We start from the raw sequence: 20,400 nt of genomic DNA, 5'->3' as shown, positions 1-20,400 counted from the left end.
GGAAGAGAGCCACACCCAGCCACAGGTGAGTCTCCTTATCAAGGTGTGCACTCTTGGATTGTCCAATCAGGGCCTCCCTCCTCTAATTAGTTGGACGTCCCCAGATTGACATCAGCCTGCAGTCTGCCACCTAAGGGAACGGCAAACAAAAGGAGAGGGAAAGAAAACATGCAGCCTGCAGACACGTAACAATGTTACACACACATAACATAATGTAATGTCTTCATATTTCTGACCAGGTGATTGTGGGAAAACGTGATTAACATATTTTTCTTGTTTGTGGATGAAAAAAGTAAGGCTTATAAGGCTAAATAATTACTTGTCCTGTATCGACAGACAGAAGAGAAGGACAGGGCCCAGGTCCATATCAGTACTGTGTGGCTACTACTGGCATGTCCATCGAACTGGAGGTACTCCTGGAAAGTTGAGAAAGTCTCTATATTGATACAAAAATGTGACACAACAATTTCAGATAGAAAATAGTGTGAGTGGTGAGAGAAAGATTTTTGTGTGTGTGTGTGTGTATTGTTGAAAATGTTCTGAAAAACGGGCAATTATAGATGAGAAAAAAATGGACAACAGTTATTCACAGTTATAGTTTAATGACTTTTCAAATGTCGAGTGTTTATATGAAAATAATTGTAATAAAGAGTTGGAAATACATACATACAACAGTCTCAAGTTTATTACATAAAACTGAAAAGCATGATAAATACAACAATCTTTAATTCAATTTTATTTAATTTCATTTTATTTTATCTATGCAGCGCCAAATCACAACAACAGTCCCTTCAAATTGTAAAGTAGGACTTACAATAATACATGTAAAGAAAAACCCAACAATCATTTTACCCCCTATGAGCAATTTTACCCCCTATAAGCAAGCACTTTGGTGACAGTGAAAAGGAAAAAACCTCAAGCAGTATCAGGCCCAGGGGCAGCCTGATAGTTAAACTTAGTTTTTGCACTTGGTAAAGCAGAGATGCTGATCATTTTATTAAACATGAAAGAATTTAGACAGTTTTGAACTCTTAGTGATGCAACAGTGTTTTTTCAACTTTAGAACTGGAAGCAGAGTTTGGACCCGGATGGATCCTCGAGGCTCCTCACTACGATAGCCATAATGATTCATCAAGGTGCGCATCTTCGTAGCTTACCAAAGTCGCACTTTTTTTGAAAGATTTTTTAGCGCCGTGTACCACATAAAATCGGTTGGGGTCAGTAAGCACAACCAGAATTCATGCACAAGGCACACCCGATTATAAGACGCGCTGTGGATTTCTGAGATAATTAAAGAATTTTAAGTGGGCCTTATATAGTTTTAAATGAGGACTGAAGCCTTTGCTGTTTATTAGATCAGCCACATGTATTATGATCTCTCAATACAATCATATTCTGGCTATAACTGCACTTAAAATCTATTGAGCCAATCATTTCGGCTTATATAGCCGAAACATTTTCAAATCATGAGCTCCCAACAATGAGTGAAACACTAAAAGCATGTAGAGAGTTTGGAAACATCCCATTAAGAAAGAGAAATCAACTTTGTTTTAATGAGCTCAGACTTGTTGAAAATGCAGAGGAGCTGGTTGTGAACTGAGCTTCAGAGAAACATACTGATATTCACTATGAAGCTTTGAGTGGAAAAAGACAGAAAAAACAACATGTGGATCCTGGAATAATGGGAGCTTCCATCTTTAAAGGACTGAAGAGGAAGAAGTTTACAAGGAATCATTTAGAACAGCTTAAAACATCAACTGACTGAATGTATGAATCTGAAAATGTGTTTCTGGGTGAAAGAGACAGACATGTACAGACTGAACTATCTGTTCAACAGTCAGTGTTTCTCTAACAGGAGGACACTCTTTACACTCCACTCAGCACAGGGACACTGAGGAATCAGGACTATCGGGCCAGAGTGTAAACCCAGGATAAAGAGTTTGAGTGAATGTGGTGTTGAAGGTGTGGAGGTGGATCAGAGTGTCAGAGGAGACTCTGTAGAAGGACAGAGTGCCAGCAGGACAGTCCACATACACTGCTGCTCTGTTAGAGACAGAGGAGGAGGAGGAGGAGGAGATGGATGTTCTTTTTCCATTATACCAGACAGAACGAGGACCATCATCAGAGCAGCTCAGACTCCAGGACTGATCATTGCATCCAAACCTACAGTCTTTACTGCCTCCTTTCCTTCTGATTCTTTTGTAACTCACTGATATAAAAATGTGTCCTCTCCACTCGACCTCCCAGTAGCAGAGGCCAGTCAGACCATTTCTACACAGCAGCTGAGGATAAAAATCAAATCTCTCTGGATGATCAGGATATGACTGAACCTCCTTGTCATATGTCACCTTCCTGTTGTTGTCAGACAGTTGGAGGTTTGTGTTCACTGTGTTTGTGTCGATTGTGAGTTGACAGGAATCTGATGGAGAGAACAAACAATCCAGCTGCAGTTATTGATCCATCATCTGTTCATTGATTGACACTTTGATGATGACAGTCAGGATGAGTGATGTGACAGTTTGAAGATGGTTGAATGTGTGTTGCTTTGTTTTCATCAATCACATTAAAAACACACTTACACTTTCTCAGACCTGGTCTCAACCATTGGCCCCCAGCAGGCTCCACCCTGAAAGGAGAAAGGAAAGAAAGGAGACCAGATCAGACCAGCACAGTCTCTTTCAGCATGCACACATGGACACTGCATCGCTGATAAAGGAACAGTCCTACATTTTCATTGTCGTCATTATCTTTATATTCCTCTTCTGTTTAGCTAAAAAGAACACCTCCCTGCCTTTGCTGCCAGCTGTTTTCTTCTCTTAGTGCCAGTGTGGTTACTGTAGATGACCTCTGACCTTTGAGTGAGTGCAGCGTTTTTATGTGTTTTAATACTACCTGAAACCTGTTCATCTTGTGATTTGTCCACATGCACACAGAGAAATTTCTGCCTCTTTCATGATATTCCAATCAGCACATTAGAAACTATTATCAACTATCTGTCTACATTTGTGTGACTGGGATAAAGAGAGATTGAAGTGAAGGGGTAAAGTGTCTTAATATATGTCTTAACATTAAAAATGATCAAAGTCCCAAAAAATTGGTTTTCCCTAACCCTAATAAAAAAGCATTTTCATTCTTAATGAAATATAAATAAAATGACAAGTTTGATCATCATGAGAAATGTTTGAGTTGTAAAATGGACCGTTCTAATATCTGAATTTTGTGTTTTCAGACATGATACAGCTTCAGGCTTGTCCACTTGTGTGGAGGAAAGTAGGAAGATAAGAACTGTATCCCAAGTTATCATACTCCGAATGGACCATGTTCAGCATCTCCATTGCCGAAGCTGCTGCACTGAGTTGCGGCTGGAAGGTGTTTGGTTTCTGTCGTGGCGGTAACCCCCCAACCAAATGTTGGACACCAGACGTGAAGAAGGAGTCCTATCAGGCTTGGTTGGCCTGTGGGACTTCGGAGGCAGCTGATAGGTAACAACAGTCCAAGCTGAACGCGGCATGAGCAGTGGCTCAAGCAAAAACACAGATGTTGGAGGAGCTCGGAGAGGCCAAGGAAAAAGACTTTCGGACTGCCTCACAAAAATTCTGGCAACCCATCAAGTGACTCGGGAGTGGAAAGCGGTGCTCTACCTGCACTGTGTATAGGTGGACCGCTGCTGACTTAGACTGAGAAAATTGTCGGGCGGTGGAAGGAATACTTCGAGGACATCCTTAATTCCACTGGCACGTCTTCTGTGGAGGAAGAAGAGTCTTGGGATGACCCCCCCCAACCTCTGGGGGTGAGGTCACAGAAGGCAGTTAAACAACTCCTTGGTGGCAGAGCCGCTGATGTGGCTGAGGTGCGGCTCTGGATGTTGTAGGGCTGTCCTGCCTGACATGCCTCTGCAATGTTGTGTGGAGATCAAGGGCAGAACCCCTTGACTGGCAGACCAGGGCGGTGGTCCCCATTTTTAAGAAGGGAGACCAGAGGATGTGTTCCAACTACAGGTGATCACACTCCTCAGCCTCCCTGGGAAAGTCTATGCCAATGTGCGAGAAAGGAGAGTCTGTCTGTTAGTCAAACCTCAGACACAGGAGGAACACTGCAGTTTTCTTGATACTGCAGGTACTTGAGGGCGCATGGAAGTCTGCCCAACCAGCCTGTTTGTGTTTTGTGGACTTCGACAAGGCATTCAACTGTGTCCCTTGGGGTTTTCTGTGGGAGGTGCAGCTGGGGTGTCTGGCCCATTGCTACGGGCCATTCGATCCCTATACAACTGTTGCCAGAGCTTGGTTTGCATAGCTGGCAATAAGCCAATAAGCAACAATAGGGGCCAGTGTAAAACTATACCAGCACACTGCACATATGGCAACTGCCATATTATAATGTTGCAAGCAATCCCAAACTCCAGTCTTCTGTACTCCAATGTGCAGTAAGAAATCTATTATCCTCAACCGTTCTTTCCAGGAACATCATCTGAACAATTTTCAGTATGAACTTGCTGGTCCTGTCATAACTTTTTCTGGCATCACATGTTGCACAAATCTTTAGGCCACATTTAAACTGTTTGCTTGTCATATACTGTTTGTGTGTTTCTCCAGATATCACAGGATGTCTGATTCTTGATATGGAACTCATTTACTGCATGAATCAACAAAAAGGCGAGGTTAAGGAGAGAGGAAATGTTTTTTAACAATTTCTCCTTTTTCAGGGGGTTTTTGCATACCTGAGAGCTTCCAGTCTCTTGTGTAGTTGCTTCTCTTCAGGGAACCGGTGCTTAATTCCTGTAAATGCATCTTAAATCATAATTGGTCCATTAAACATTTGACAATGTTCTAACTAGCAAATCAAATCAATTCATGTTACTTTAGCAGTATGAGGGCTCTGGTCCCCCACAAGCATTGTGTTTTTTGGGCCTGTTGCAGTCTTAACCTAATTCTATCTGTAATTTTTGTTTTGTCAAATGACTATGATTGTGATGGCCATCATCATGACTACATATTACTAACACAAGTTAGTCATCCTGTTTCATTCTAAAAAATTAACCCAGTCAATCAACAACAACAACAAACTTTATTTATATAGCACATTTAAAAACCAGTGGTGTACCAAAGTGCTTAACATGCAAGAGGGTAAGATGAAGTAACAGGGAAGGATGAGTGCTATGGCAAGGTACCAAAATGTGCTAGCAGGTTGAATGGCATTAAAACACACAAAGGCAAAAGAATTGCATATAAAAGCATAAAAGAAGGCTAAGTGTAGAGGATAAAACAGTCTTTTTTTTTTTAAATGAATTAAAAGCCAAAGATAAGAATAAGCATTAAGCTAACTATCAAGCAAGCATTAACTGGTAGAAAAGGCGAGGCTAAATAAGTGGGTTTTTAACCGCGATCTGAAGGAATGGATGGAATCAGACTCGCGTATAGCGATGGGGAGGTTATTCCATAAATCGGGTGCAGCCAAGGCAAACGTGTGGTCACCTCTAGTCTTCAGCGGAGATCTCGGCAGTACCAAGAGTGACTGGGAAGATGATCTTAATGCTCTATTAGGGGTGTATGATCTAAGTAGCTCAATGAGGTAGCTTGGCGCTATATTGTTAATAATTCGGAAGGTAAGCAGCAGGATTTTGAATTGAATGCGGTACTTAACGGGAAGCCAATGCAGATCAGCAAGAACAGGGGTGATAGAGACACGCCGCCCACTACCAGTAAGGAGACGAGCAGTTGCGTTCTGAACAATTTGGAGTCTATGGAGGAGAGTAGAGTTAAGACCGAAGTAAAGTGAGTTGCAATAATCCAACCTAGATGTCACAAAGGCGTGGATAAGCTATCCAAGGTCCCTATGTGGAACATTATGTCTGGCCTTGCTAATAAGATGCAATTGATGGAAACAAGATTTAACAACAGAGGACACTTGTTTATCGAACTTAAAAGAGCTATCCAAAAATACACCCAGGTCACTAACAGTGTCAGTGAGGGAACTGTTAAAGGAACCGAGGGCGTCATGGAGTTGGCTATGGGGGACTCTACTGTCAAAGACGATAATTTCCGTTTTCCTGTCGTTTAGAATAAGAGAGTTACCTACATCTGTATGTCGTCGACATAACAATGATGTGCGATGTTATACTTCTCAAAGATTGTGCCTAAGAGGAGCATATACAGTGAGAAGAGCAGGGGGCCAAGGACAGATCCTTGAGGCACGCCGCAGGAGACAGGTGCAGCAGAGGAGAAATAAGGGCCAAAATTGATCGAGAAGGACCGATTAGAGAGGTATGACTTAAACCAATCTAGGGCGGCACCTCCAATGCCAACTGCATGTTCAAGCCTCGCTAATATCAAAGGCCGAGGATAGATCTAGTAGGACCAAGATTGAAGAGCGTCCGGAGTCAGCAATCAGAAGGAGATCATTGAGGACTCTGAGCAAGGCCGTTTCAGTACTATAACAGGGTTTGTAAGCAGACTGAAATTTATCATAAATGGCATTCGCATCCAAATATGGCTGGAGTTGTGAAAGAACGATCCTCTCCAGTGTTTTGGACAGGAATGGAAACTTAGAGATCGGCCTATAGTTCCCAAGATCGTTATGATCAAGGTTCCTTTTTTAAAGAACGGGCTGGACAACAGCGCGTTTGAAGGCTAAAGGAACAGAGCCTGCAAGTAGAGATATATACATTAGAGATAGGATGCTGGGTCTAATTACGCTGAAGCAATCCTTAACTAAACGAGATGGAAGGATATCATAAGCAGGAGAGGTGTTCTTTGATTGGTCAATAAGTCGCTTGAGAGTATGGAGTGACACCGGCTCAAACTGTTGAAATGATGATGAACAACCAGGGGTGGGAATAAAACTTGACACTGAGGGGAGCGAGGACTTAAGATGTAAAACTTTACGAATAAAATGAGGTAAAAAATTTTCACAGAGAGCAGGAGAGCATGCCAGTGGCATTTCAGGACAGAGGTTAACCAATGAATTGAAAACATTCATGGTCTCAACTATGTTTTTGTGTGGGTAGAGCATTTGGGGGGTTAAGCCAGGGGAGATTACCTCTTTGTGAGCAGGAAGTCACACAAATGCACCCATATCCACACACACTCACTCACCTGCACATATATACAGACTTACAGAGACACACATACACACACACTCAGTCCCCCCCCCCCCCCCCCCCCCATGGACCATGTTGGGGGGGGGGGGGGGGTTGCAGTGAGTGTTTGTGTAAACTGTGTCACAGACTAAATGGTTGCAGGGGAAGCTGGTTTTTTGGAGTGGTCTGAGACCGAGGGCAGAGATGCTACTCTGAGATCCTCCCCTTTCTAGCATGTAAAAACCGGTTTTTGACTTGCTTTCTTCACAGAATAAGTCTGAATTTGCGGGCTTGTCGAAGCACAGACCAAACAGTGGTACTTACCTGGAAATAGGTAGAAGTGTTTTGTCAGAGTGTCTCTCTCTTTGGTTGGCATCTGCTTCTGTTCAGAGGGGAAATCTTCAAATTGTTGCATGACCTTTGAGATTAAAATAAAGTTACAGTGATGTCTGACACAGCACAGAAAATATATATTGCAGTCATAGAGAGAGAGAGACATGGAGACATTGTTTCCATCATGTTTAGAGACAGGAGGATCATCTCTTATTTTGCCTTGTTTCAGGTCACAACAAATGAAGGGCATTACAGATTTCTAGCCCCATTGCCAGCTACGAGCATGGGAGATCAACGTGGTATGAAATGGACTAGTAATAGTAGCCAGAAAGAAAATGCAAAAATATTCAGAAAAACTTAAACATGCAGAGAAAGAATTAGGAATAAATTCAGGTTAATGACCAGATAAAATACTGGCAAACTTACTTTTTTGAATAGTTCTTCAATATCATCTTGACAGCACCCCGTGAGGATCACATCACAAATGTAATGGAAGAAATTAGAACCATATTCTGGGTTTCTATATGAATAGGTGTCTACAAAGAAACAGAAACATAATTTGCTGCATTTAATTGTGTTTGTTATTATACACTATTATTATAATAGTTACAAGAAGCAGGATAACTTACGAGGTGTGCTCGAATGAAAACCAATGAAATCCTTTTCTATGTGTACTTTTCCAACTTTGGCAATGTTTTTTGGTGGAGGGCCAGTGTTTTCTGTCCCCATGGATTGTCTGCTTGCATCTACTGTAACTACTCCTTCATTCTCTGAAACAAGAAAGATGTGTGCAAACAGCTATTCTTGATCATCTTCAGGTGCTCTGTTGTCATACTAAAAGCGAGAAAAACTGCATCATGTGTATTTAACATCATTACATCTAGTAAACCATTAGTTTTATTACATTCTCCAAATTATTTTAAAGATTTCAAAAGTTTTGGATTTTCTTTGCCTGTAATTAATTTTGTTCATGGTTTTCTTGTTTCTTTAAAAAGAGACACTGACCTAAATGAGACAAACTAAACAAAATATTTCATAACATCACTACTACAAATATAACTGGTAATAATAATAATAATAAACACATGTGTAACAGTAATGTTCAGCATCTTTTTGGTGCATGTCAGGCTAGTTGATAATCACCTCCTCTACAGGCCTGAATGATTATGACCTTTGGCTTGTTCATTAGTGCAGGACAGTTCTTTGTGTTTAAGCGCTCATAAATTTTATCAATTTCAAAGTTCTTCAGGTCAGAGCCACGGATAGTTCCCAAGTCACCATGAGACATGAGAACCACAAACACACTGTCTGTGTTAAAGACCTTTCGATGCTTGGAGAAACGAATTAGAGCCTCATCTATCTCCTGTAAACAGAAAAGTTGAACATGAATTTGATATTTTACTCAGTTTGAACATCAGCTAAGTGGAAGTGAAATAATGCTTTCTGTCTGTAGAATTTACCTGTGCAGTCAGATCTTGGTAATATACCACTGCATAGCCCAGATTATAGAGCAGGTTGAGCACGGCTTGTGCGTCATACTCAGCACCGTGTCGGTTTGATTTCAGATCATAAAAATGTCTAATATTGATCAGCAGTGCGATGCGATTTGATATGGAATATTCAGTCACAGGGTAAATCTGAAAGAATATATAATTTAAAGGAAAGTCTTGAGATCACTGTAACAAACTTTATTTTATTTTTTTTGTAATGCTGTCAGTTACAAATAGACAGTAATTAGCTATAATTTAATATTAACTGCAAAAAGCTAAGGACAAGAGCTCAGTTAACAGATATGAGATGAGAATTATATGGTGACTCACCTTGTTACAATCTATGTCATCTGTGCACATCGCCATGTTTAATCTATAAACACATTGAAAGATATTTGTAGCTGGAGGACTGACTCAGCATCAGTTTATCAAATGATATCCATTTTTTAGATTATTCACTATATATCACATAATTTCTCTTCTTCGGGAACAGACAGGGAAGAAGCCATGGTTCTGGGTCAGTTGACCCAGCATTTTGACAGTCTGTGTTTTGTCGTCTGTTATATATTAAGTTTAACTGGTTAGTTGTAAGTTCATTTTTATTATGTCTCTGAGTAAACTTGTAATCAGTTTAATTTCTTGACCTTTGGGTTCCCTTTGTGTCTCTGTCCTCTGTGTCCCTCTCTGTGTATTTGTGTGCATCCTTGTGTCTTGTTTCCCTCTTCGGTTTCAAAATGTGCCAGTCTTGCATTACATCTTTTCCTGTTTTATTGTGAGTCTTGTGTCACATGTTCAGGGTGTTTAGTTTTTCTTCTTCTGTCTCGCTATGTATAATTTGCCTTAGCTTTGTTTCCCCATTTGTTTTCTGTTCCTTGTCATTCCTTGTGTATTTAAGCACTCTGTTTCCTGTGTCCAGCACCCTGATCTCCCTCATGGCTGTGTTTAGTTTAGGTGAGTTTTGTATTTCTGCCATCTCAGTAATAAAGCTGTGTTTTGAGTTTAAGCCCTGTCTGCAAGTCTGCATCTGGGTCCTATCCTGCCTGATTCACAGCCAGTTCATGGTAATGTCTGCCATCCATCGGGGGGGGTTTCGGTGGGGGACTTCTAAAAACACCCTCCAAACTTCAGTATTCACATGTTAGCAAGAAAACAATGATATTAAATGTAAAGTTCGGGGATAACCTGTTAAATCAGCTCTGAGCTAAGTAGTCTGAGAGATGAAACATGATACTGAGTCCACCAGAGCCTTTGTTTGTTTTGGTTCCCATGACTAGGTTTGATGTTCTGTATTCTCTGTGTTTAGTATTCATTGTTTAGTTTAGTTTTTCCCAGTATTGTTATAGTTTAGTTCCCTCTTGTCTTTTCATTTCTCTGTTCTTTTCAGACCTAAAAAAAAAAGCTGCTCTCTTTTGGTTTAAATTACAATTTTTTCTCATACCTGATTTTTGTCTATGCTTGGTTCCACTCCACGCACCAGCCATCCAGCCTTGACAATACTGAAGATGATGAGCTCTCAACCACCTCTGTCAAGCTCAGGGAGGACATGATCTACACTGTGGACATACTATGCTGTGAGTGGTGTATTGGGAGGCAATCACCCACCAGCTGCAGATACTTCTTTCTAGTGGACGGACTACAGTCATTGGTGCAGCTCAGCTGTTGCTGTGGCCAGAAATACAGAGTGGTGTTGGCACTTCAGCCTACTTGTTCGTCACCCATCACCTTTCTGGCAGGCTTATAGTCAGAGGATAAGGAGTGGAGAGCCTAGCTAGCACTTCCCTGTGTCAACTGGAGGGTCAGACGTGCTCCATTGCCACCGTCGGTCCCAGGGTTGGCCTATTTTGCCCATGCTGCCAACCTCCTGGTTGTCCCCCAGAACTGTGTTTTATTGTGGAATCTTGTGCTCTAATTGTTATTCGCTTTCAGATTTGTCTCGATATTTTAAATGTCTTCCATAACCACTTTCTTTCCTACCCAATTTTTACCATATCATGTAATATTATCTAGATATAAACTATGCTGTGAAAAATGGTCCTCCACGCTCATATGTGATTCTAATGTATTCATATGTAATATTCTTTTAAATGCATCACTAATTAAGTTTGTTTTAAAATGTTATTAACATGGTTATTCATTTGTTGTTGAATAGAAGAACCCAGTTTTAAATTTTGCAGCTCTGTTTCCTGGTTATTACACAAAACTATCATGTATTAAGTGGTTATAACAACATAGTTGCTTTCTTGTTTCACCTAACCTGTTATTTGTTGTTTATTAACGAGCCTTAATAAAAAGTGCAAGAAAAAAAGTGGATGCGGGACTGACTGTATCAGCTCCCCACTATCACATCTCACTGCTTTCAAAAAATCACTTATTATTCAGGCTTATTTCCTACAGAATCAGACTGAATGGGATCTGGTGGACTCAAAATCATCACAGTAAAAAAAACCAAAAGTAAACAGCTAACACTGATAGATGGTCAATAATATACTTATTCATATTCAGGAAGTATATCAAAACAAAACAGAAAATTAAGTCTAAAATATTTGACTTGATCATTAATTGCAGTATTCCCCATTCTAAAATAAAAAAAATGTTAAGCGTGTGAAACTTTGCTGACAGTAACTGCTGTGACCTCTTTGTGCAGAAACTATAAACATTTTTGTAACTGCAACAGTACAGATTTCCCCACAGATATGAGCATCAATTTCAATTCAATTCAATTTCATTTATATAGCACATGTGTCACAACAACAGTCGCCTCAAGGCGCTTTATATTGTATAGTAGATCGTACAATAATAGATACAGAGAAAAACCCAACAATATGACCCCCTATGAGCAGCATTTTGGTGACAGTGGGAAGGAAAAACTCCCTTTTAACAGGAAGAAACCTCCAGCAGAACCAGGCTCAGGGAGGGGCGGAGCCATCTGCTGTGATTGGTTGGGGTGAGAGAAGGAAGACAGGATAAAGACAAATTTCCTTTTCAGGACAGCATCACTGTCCTGAAAAGGAAAATGACCAAGTCTAATATTTTATCTTTGTTTTTTCTTTGTTTTCTTTGTAAAAAAAATTCAGGCCATTTTTGTCCAAGAAATCATAAACATCTAAGGGAGCTCATTACAATTCTCTGACCTTGTTGGTCCAGGCTCATCACTGAAGTCTGGAGGTTGACCTTTGGACTGGTCACTGGTCACACATGGACAGCTGGATCTTGCAGACTCTACTCTGTCCTCCTCTTCCTCCATCATCATCTGCTTGAGGACTTCAGTCAGTCTGAGAGGTAAACCACAAACAGTTCACATTAACAGAAGTAACTGAGTTAGTCGCTGACCTCTGACCTGTCATGTAATCTAGAAACCAGGTCACATGATTCATAGCAGAGATACCTGAGCTAACCTGCTGAAATGTAAGACTTTCCAACAACAAAACACAAAAACAAGAAATGGACAGAATATTAGGCACAGCTCTGAGTGTTATGCACGCAGTACACTGCCATCTCCGACCTCCGTATGAAACCATATTAAAGCTCTTTTATGGCCACTCAGACACTTTAGGATAACATGATGTTCACACATTATATATGTGACTGTCATAGTTTAACATGTGAACTTCGTGCATGTAACATTCATGTTGAATCAGATCTCAGCTCCACATCAGCTTTGCTGAATAATCTAAAGTTTCTTTGACATCACGAATTAGACGCTGTCATGAACACACCTCTATGTTTCAGTTTTCTCTGATACACTGAACTAAGTCTTAATAATGATGATGAGCTCCTGCAGGCTGTGGCTTTATTCCTGGAGATGCATGAATCACATGTTTAATCCACATTTGGACTGTTTTGTCCCCTCAGTTTGAACTGAAGTCATTTAAATATGAGTGAAACTAAAGCATCAGCTGACAGCTGTAATCAGCACAAATCACCTGTCAGAGCTCACAGTATTTGACTCTGAAAGTCATTCACAGTCTGCAGGTCAAATTCTTCTTTGCTGAATTGGAGAACATTGTTTCTGTAAGTTTACAGAAAAGTTCACCTGCACTGATGTTCACATGAAGTGGATCCACAGTCAAACGTCTCAGCGTAGAAACACTCAGACCTGATCATTGTTTCCATGCTGTCCTTTATCTTAGAAATGCTCCAGTGTGCAGCAGTTTGTGCTTTAGCTGTGAGTGTGGACGCAGTTCACGGCAGGACATATTTGAAGCATTAAATTGTTCAGGTGTGTCCACCTTTACAGAGAGAAATATGCTGCATATGAAGTGGAACACAAATTGCTAATTTTACTACTTTGGGAAATGTGACAGCAAGGTCTGAGCAGTTTTAGCTTTCATTTTACACACATGGAAGCACCTGTCTAAAACTGTCATTCTATCCATCAGGTGGTGACAGCTGTGGTTGTACAAAGACTTCTGGTCCTTTACAAGTTTACAGGAAACACTTTGTTGCTGAGCTGATGGTCTGAGTCACTCATTTTGTCAAAGTGAATAAAAACTCTCTTTAGAAAATTATGAGTTATGTAAAAAGATGATTAGCTGGGGTATTTTTTGTGTCGTCATTGGCTAATGATTGGTCAATAAATCATTAGCCAATGAGCAAAAGGTTTCGCGGTCACACATCATCACATCTGGTTTCTTCTAACAAAGATTGTAAGAGTCATCACTTATCTCTTGAGTTAACACTTATCTCAAGCCCTGAACCCTGAGGTCTAGATTTGTTCTTATCCAGCTAACTTCAGATTAATCTGGGTTTTCTGTGCTATGAAGGTTTGTCACTTATTCATCCTGGTAAGATGTGGGACCTCTGTGGAGAGAGAAAGTGTGTCTAAAGTCTCTTTGTTAGCTGATGAACATCAATAATAAGCATGTCTACTAGCTCGTCGGTTGGCTTGGACTGATAACAGCACTTTCTTTGTTTTTTAACCCTTTAAGACCTACCACAGAACCAAGTCTGCCAAGCTTATCTTTATAATTTTACATGCTGTAGTGCCATTTTTGGGAGCATTTCAAGTTGCTATAAATTAATACAACCGTTATAGCCCAAATTTTAATCTTATATATATACTACAGGAAAAATGAAAATAAATATTATAGTGCTAATTTGCCAAAAAAAACCAGCATGTGCGTCAAAATAAACTATTTCCAGCAGTGCAATTTGAGTTCTAAGCATCCCACAAATGATACAGAAAAGCATAAAGTCAGACATGATTTTTAAAAACACCAATAAAGGCTTATAAGGCCCTGAAGGTAAAAAAAACAAAAACGAAACAAAAACAAACCTAGGACAGGCTGATGGCATAAAATGTATGGAAAAAAACCCCCGTTGCTCTAGCTCTAGCTTACTTGCTTCCAGTTTGCGGGGCCCCGCAAGGGACATGGGAGGAAAAAAATTAAGTTGAACTTTTGTGAGATCTTGCAAAAAAGACTGCATTCATCACAGGTCGCATTTGAAGGCCGAGTTGCTGTATCCTTTGTGACCCAACCTATCCAGAATTCATAGCACGGCGCAGCCATTTTTTTGCCAACAATGGTGGCAGCCACTTAGTTTTAATATTATTCTTTCTGGGTCACAAAATAAACTTTTATGATATTTTCAGGCGTGAATGTAGCTGTGTAAACTTCAAATATCTGCTCAGTTTATCAAGACATCACATATTTGTCAAAGTGCTCAGACATTTTCAAAGATGTCTGTTACCCACCAGCTCGAAGCTAACGGGAGGTCGAGGCCCACTACAGCCAGGGGGAACACCACACTCCCGGCACATTGTGCCTCAACCTCCCGGTCGGCTTGGAGCTGGTGGCCTCCGAACATTTGCGAGATTTCTGTAGCAGTTGTACAGGGATTTAAAAAACTGAGCGAACCCTGCATTTTAAAGGGCTAAAAGGATGTCCTCTGTTATCAGCAGGGGGAGCAACCATAATGGAAGTTCATTTATTCCCTGCCTGCATTCATGGATTTTAAATGTATTCAGATTTTTCTATAATTATGCTCATATCACAGTGCTGAATGGGTGACGTGTTTAGCACCATCACCTCACTGTGAAAAGGTCCTGGGTTTGAGTCCACTGGCTGGCCGGGTGCCTTTCAGTGGAGTTTGCATGAGGTTAGGTTGACTACAACAAACTTTAACTGCTGGGATAAACTCAGTTCTATGCACAAACAGCCAGAAATAGACTTGGTTTAAGTAGCTGCCAGAGGGGAGGGGTGAGCTGCTGCAGCAGAGAGCCAGCTGCAGAGCAGGAGCCGTGAGCACTGCAAAGTGCTGAAGTGCAGAGACCACAGTGAAAAGCGACAAAACATTGTGAATTTAAAAAAGCCAAACATGAACATCTATGTGAGGTCCTTTGGGTTACAGTGTCATCAAATGTGTGAAAATTCAGCTTCAAAAGTTTCCACTCTTTTAGATTTAAATAATAATACTCATCCTACGACATGCAGCACAACATGACTGATGGAAGAAAACATGAGCACAGACATCCAACAACATCCAGCAGTTAAATTAAATTAAATTAGTTGTAATGGGGGAATTCTAGTTAACCCTCAAATTTAGATTTAGATGGATAAAACTTCACTGTATGATTTTTGTATAACCTTTGTGTGCTTAGATGAAGTATGTGTATATGTCAGGATAATCTGGTGGAAAAAAACTGCTTAGTTTTGCTTAACAATGTTTCACTATGGCATGTGCTAAATGTTGACCAGTGCCTGAAGCTTCCTGAGTAAAGACAGTGGGAGTCTGTGCTCAGCAACAGCCTGTGGGACAGAAACCTGTTGCAACTAAAAGATACAGAGAGCTGTGTGTGTGTGTGTGTGGGGGGGGGGGGGGGGGGGGGGTATAAAAGGGACGCTGTGATGGGTTAGAAAGCTCATTACTATGAGCCTGGGATTTTTTTTGATGTGTGTGTCTGTTCTCCTGCATGCAGTAACAAATACCAATAGAAAATTCCATGATATAGTCCAGGCTGGTTCCTGTGAATAATGATGGAGCAGTGATGTGAGTGCTGAGCTGTGACATGGAGAAGAGTCATGGACAGTTAGAGATGGTCATCTCACCTCTGAGCTTTGGTCTGGCTCTCATGTTCCCCACACAGAGTGCTTTTAGAGGGAGGGGCTCCCTCCTCTCTGTCCTCACACTGATCCATGCTGCTCAATTCAGCTCACACACACTTTCTACCTGCAGAGGAAACACAAATCATTCATGTGCACATCAGCTGAAACCCTGCTTTCCATCATCATCAGTGTCAGCTGGATGCAGTCAGGCAGCAGTGTGAGGCAGAGGAAGCTGCCATCAGCTGCTCTGCTTCTAATATCAGTCCACTAGATGGAGCCGTGAAGCCCACACGATGCATTCACTGACACACGCTGATTTTTTCTATTTCTATTTTCAGTTGATGCCACACTGGTGCTTTCTGACTGTGCAGCTTTACTTTAAACTGCAGGAGAAGTTTAGCAATTACAGCTCCCCCAACTGCCTCCCCTCCAACCAAAAACTGGAGGTTACAGAGTTAAACATGCTAAGATTTTTATTGGGAGTGAACAAGAGGGACTCAGAAATGTGTATCAGAGGGACAGCTAAGTTCAAATACTTTGGACACAGTGAAAAAGAGAGGCTGACATCTACACTTGATGAAAATCATGTCTGTGTACAATTTGTACACAGACATGATTTTCCATATAATTGTATTTTTATATAGAAATACACTAGTACTTTTTTATATCAACGGTAATATTAAAAAAAGATTTTTAAAACATTAAGTTCATCGATAATTTTATTCATTCGTAACACATTACATCTGTTGACATACCTGAAACTGATATCTAATTATCTTTACATGTTCTCAGTTATTAACAGAAGGGTGCAAATTTAATATAATAATTTTGGTTTGATTGATTGACTGTGATTAACAAATGCAACAACTACAACTACAACTTTTATTCACTCAGATATGCTGTGACGTTAAAATGTTAAAAATAATCTGTTATGCTGAGTTTTATTCTTGGACTACAGGACTAACTTTACCTTTCTGTTCTCTCATTTAACCCTGTTCATCCTCTGTTTGGAAGTCTTTTGAATTCTCGTCTAAGACCAGCCTCTCTGCTGACTTTCATTCTACAAACAGAATGTGGTGCTGTGGAGATTTAGAGAAATAAATCTACCATGAACAAAAGAAACAAAAAAGAGCAAAGAGACTGGTTTTCTTTTAGAACACAGATATATAGAAATGTTTCAAAAATCTTTAAGGCAGTGAAATAATGATCCCTATATTTATTATATGAACACCATCAGAGAAGAAAAGAGGTGGATCCTGAGCTGTTCATTAAAGTCAGCATTAGTTTTTGTCACATTCAGGTTTGTGAAAAATGGAGAGAGGATCCAAATGCAGGACTTGCAGACTGGTTTAAAGTGTACAGGGAGTTATTATGGAAGCTAAAGTGTATTAAACAGGAAGCACACAGAAGGTGTTGACGACGAGACGAGGAACTGGGGCAAAAAAATCAACCATCAGCTGTCAGCAGAGCAATGTTTAACTGAACACTTCCTCATGTTTCAGTGTCACACTATGTGTTTCTTGCATATTAGCCAAGTTATTAACATTATATTCCACTCAGTTCCTCCCATTTCCATTCTTCTCTTTTTCATGAATAAATCTGTGTTCTTGTTAAAAGAGTGCATGGACAGTCAGCATCAGGCTGCTTCCTGCTCCGCAGGTCCTCATGTCTGCTGACCATGACAGACTCAGACCTGATATTCTGGACACAACCATCTGATCGGTTCCATAGCCATTCTGATCTTCACAGCTGAACATTTCCATTTGTCAGACTTATTTTTCTTTTGAACAGTTAATTTGTGTTTAATTTGAAACTGATTAAACGCAAGTATCGGGGCTATGTTCAGCACTTTACACCTCACACATTCGTTATGGAGGCAGAGCTATAAGTGTGTTTGAGGCTGCGACACGTTACTCTGACCTTAACTTCGTGAATCAATAAGTATACTTCATTACAACAAACAGAATTTTACCATTTATCAGTTCAGCCACTTAACACATCTACATGTGTAACTGAGACACCATATAAATGTATTTGACACAAGATTAGAAACACTAACTTAAAAAAAAGCATCAAGTGGAAATTCATTCAGACTGAAAAAAGTTCAAAAATGAGAAAATTCAAAGTGTTTAAAACTCTGGGACTAATAATGATCAAAAGCTTCAAACACTAGATGAAAACTCAGACTCAAATCCAGTAATTAAGAAGCAAAAAGCACAATAGGCAAGTGACATCAAGACAAACACATGGGAATGCTGAAGAGTCCAAATAATGTCATGCCTCCATATGCAGATATACTTAACAAGCACAGGATTTCAAACAGGCTGAAAATGAGGTCTGTGAAAACCTTTATTTTTTCTAAACAGCTTTTTTCGCAGTAACTCTGAACTGAGCTGGTGCTGCCTCACCTCTTGCTGTTTTTCACATCACTAAAACCTGAATGTCGACTTCCTCAAAACAGGTTTTATTTTCTTTTTTACAGTTTAAAGGGAAGAGCAATGTTCCACCAGTGATGATCAGTATCTGATGGCTCTAAAGGTTTATACAGATTGATTTAAACCGGTTATCTCGGGAACACATGTTTCAGTGCAGAGTTACTAACTGTTAACCAGTGTGGAATCAATAGGTTCAAGATATATAGGGAAATGTAACCTGACACGCTCCTCGACTTGTGCAAAAGAAGGCGGGGGGGCATTATACATTAGATGAATGTACAGTAGTAGCATTGTATGCAGCAAGCAGCTGAATTATGTAATCATGCGATTTGTCTTCAAACACAACATTGATCCAATGTTTGTCTCGAAATATGAGCTGAACATTTGGTCCAAACATCATAGAGCAGAAACGAACAGTACAGTTGTTTTTCCTCTTTTTATTTTTAAAGGCACATTGCATCCAACAACGTTGCACTACTGCCATCTCCTGGGTTTTACTGCTGCATCACTTCCATTTCCTCAGATCATCTTGATAAGTTTGGTACTCTTCAAAAAATGAAAAATCTTTCCTTTCCCTTTATCATGACTTTACTGATTAATCACCTTTTCATACTGGAATTGACTAGTACTACCCATTTCTACCCTCATCATTGTCGTTTGATCAACATACTTCCTGCAGCTAATAAGCACGTTTAGTCGTTTCCTTAGCATTGCACCTACATAAACCAGTCAGATGTTTCCCCATCCTAAAAAAAAACAGGCCATTCACAAAACAGTGGCTTGTTTTAGTTTTTTGTATTCTATAAAAATATCTCCCTCTTACTTCATTATCCCATGCCATTTTCCATAACTTCTTACTTTCTATCCAAACTATACTTTTGCCTTCAGAACAGTAAAGTTCCTAAAGACACACTGTTAAAGGAAGAAACTAAGCAAACTTACGGTTTCTTCAAACACACACATGAACAACAAGCTCCACTCCACCTGGACACTAAACATGGACACACAGGTGAGCTGCTTCCTGAGAGACGAAAGAACTCCATGTGAAGACGGTGAGAGGGCCACACCTTCATGTGCTGGTTTACAAAAATGTCGTCTAACTGCTCAGACTGGCTCAGAGTGAACAAGCTGATCACAGTGTGTCTCGTCAAACCATAAAAGAGTTTTAGCTGTGGCATACAGGTCAAAGGGTTATTGTCCCACAGATGATTCTGCTTGTTGTGGTTGTGACAGGTGCTATTTAGGAGAGTTTGTTTTTTAGGAGGGGGAGATGTTCTCAGAATGAGTGCATAATCAGACGCATGAAACAGCAGAAATGAGCTGAGCTTCTTTTTCTCAGCAGTGTGCACACAGTGAAAATGAGTACAAAGTAAAAAATGAGTGTGAGTGAAATCAGCCCAAAGTAACAGAATGAAGCTCACTAGAAGAAAACCTCCAGAGCTAACTGGTACTGGTAGGACTTCTCTGGCCGGGCTCCAGAGAGGCTAGCTGCCAGGCCAGGCCAAGCTCCACCACCAGCCAAAGAGGCCAGCTGCCAGGCTGGTCACAATCAGCCAGGGTTTCGGGTGAGTTCATTGTGAAACCTGGCCCCACCTTATCATGCGAATTCCTGAGATCAGATGGCCCAGGATGTGAGTGGGTGTTAAGGCGTCTGGGAAGGGATCTCAAAACTGGATTATAGATGGCAGAGAGTTGGTGTCGTAAACCCGCCTCTGTTCAAAGATGGTCGCTCACAGTGGACATAGATGCTTCTTTCACTCCTCTTTCAAACCATCTGTCCTCTCTGTCCAAAATGTGAACTTTGGCATCCTCGAAAGAGTGACCTTTGACCTTTAGAACTAGATTCTTGTCCTGCTAATTCTTGTGCTGTGGTGGTGGCTCTTCTGTGTTGTTCTTGTTCATGTTTAGTCATTTAGTTGTTCCCAGTTTAGATTATCTTCAGTTTGGTTTGCCATTTTCAACTTGCGTTTTATTTTCCCAATAAACCTCCTTCACACCTCCACAAGTGCCTGCAACTGGAT

General features: G+C 40.5%; 1 protein-coding gene across 2 annotated transcripts; it reads right to left on the bottom strand.

Annotated features, from left to right (window-relative positions):
* Window positions 1-583: 583 nt before the first annotated feature.
* LOC308396318 (uncharacterized protein) lies at window positions 584-19,431 on the bottom strand. Of its 2 annotated transcripts, none has more exons than XM_080881518.1 (12): window positions 19,322-19,431; window positions 15,948-16,068; window positions 12,030-12,170; window positions 9,229-9,271; window positions 8,869-9,045; window positions 8,552-8,771; window positions 8,038-8,178; window positions 7,835-7,944; window positions 7,400-7,493; window positions 4,718-4,787; window positions 2,580-2,626; window positions 584-2,419 (listed from the first exon to the last, which is right to left on the bottom strand). In XM_080881518.1, exons 2-12 carry the CDS (start codon window positions 16,034-16,036, stop codon window positions 1,878-1,880), a joined length of 1,674 nt encoding a protein of 557 aa, XP_080737644.1. In that variant the 5' UTR covers window positions 16,037-16,068; window positions 19,322-19,431; the 3' UTR covers window positions 584-1,877. The 2 variants fall into 2 exon arrangements, with proteins under 2 accessions (XP_080737644.1, XP_080737645.1); XM_080881519.1 differs by having other exon boundaries at window positions 4,718-4,775; window positions 19,322-19,430.
* Between the last annotated feature and the right edge of the window lie 969 nt (window positions 19,432-20,400).

The sequence above is a fragment of the Rhamphochromis sp. 'chilingali' genome (assembly GCF_963969265.1).
Source record: "Rhamphochromis sp. 'chilingali' genome assembly, chromosome: 1".
In the NCBI taxonomy this organism is placed as follows: Eukaryota; Metazoa; Chordata; class Actinopteri; order Cichliformes; family Cichlidae; genus Rhamphochromis; species Rhamphochromis sp. 'chilingali'.
The sequence above is the reverse complement of the archived record's forward strand: the minus strand, read 5'-3'. Positions and strand labels throughout refer to the sequence as shown.

Excerpts from the sequence above, each read along its gene's own strand:
- LOC308396318 (XM_080881518.1), bottom strand. The coding sequence starts at position 16,036 with ATGGATCAGTGTGAGGACAGAGAGGAGGGAGCCCCTCCCTCTAAAAGC. Across the intron at positions 7,494-7,834 it reads TTGAAGAACTATTCAAAAAA|GTCATGCAACAATTTGAAGA; the intron begins GTAAGTTTGCCA and ends TTAATCTCAAAG. Across the intron at positions 4,788-7,399 it reads ACACTTCTACCTATTTCCAG|ATGCATTTACAGGAATTAAG; the intron begins GTAAGTACCACT and ends TTATGATTTAAG.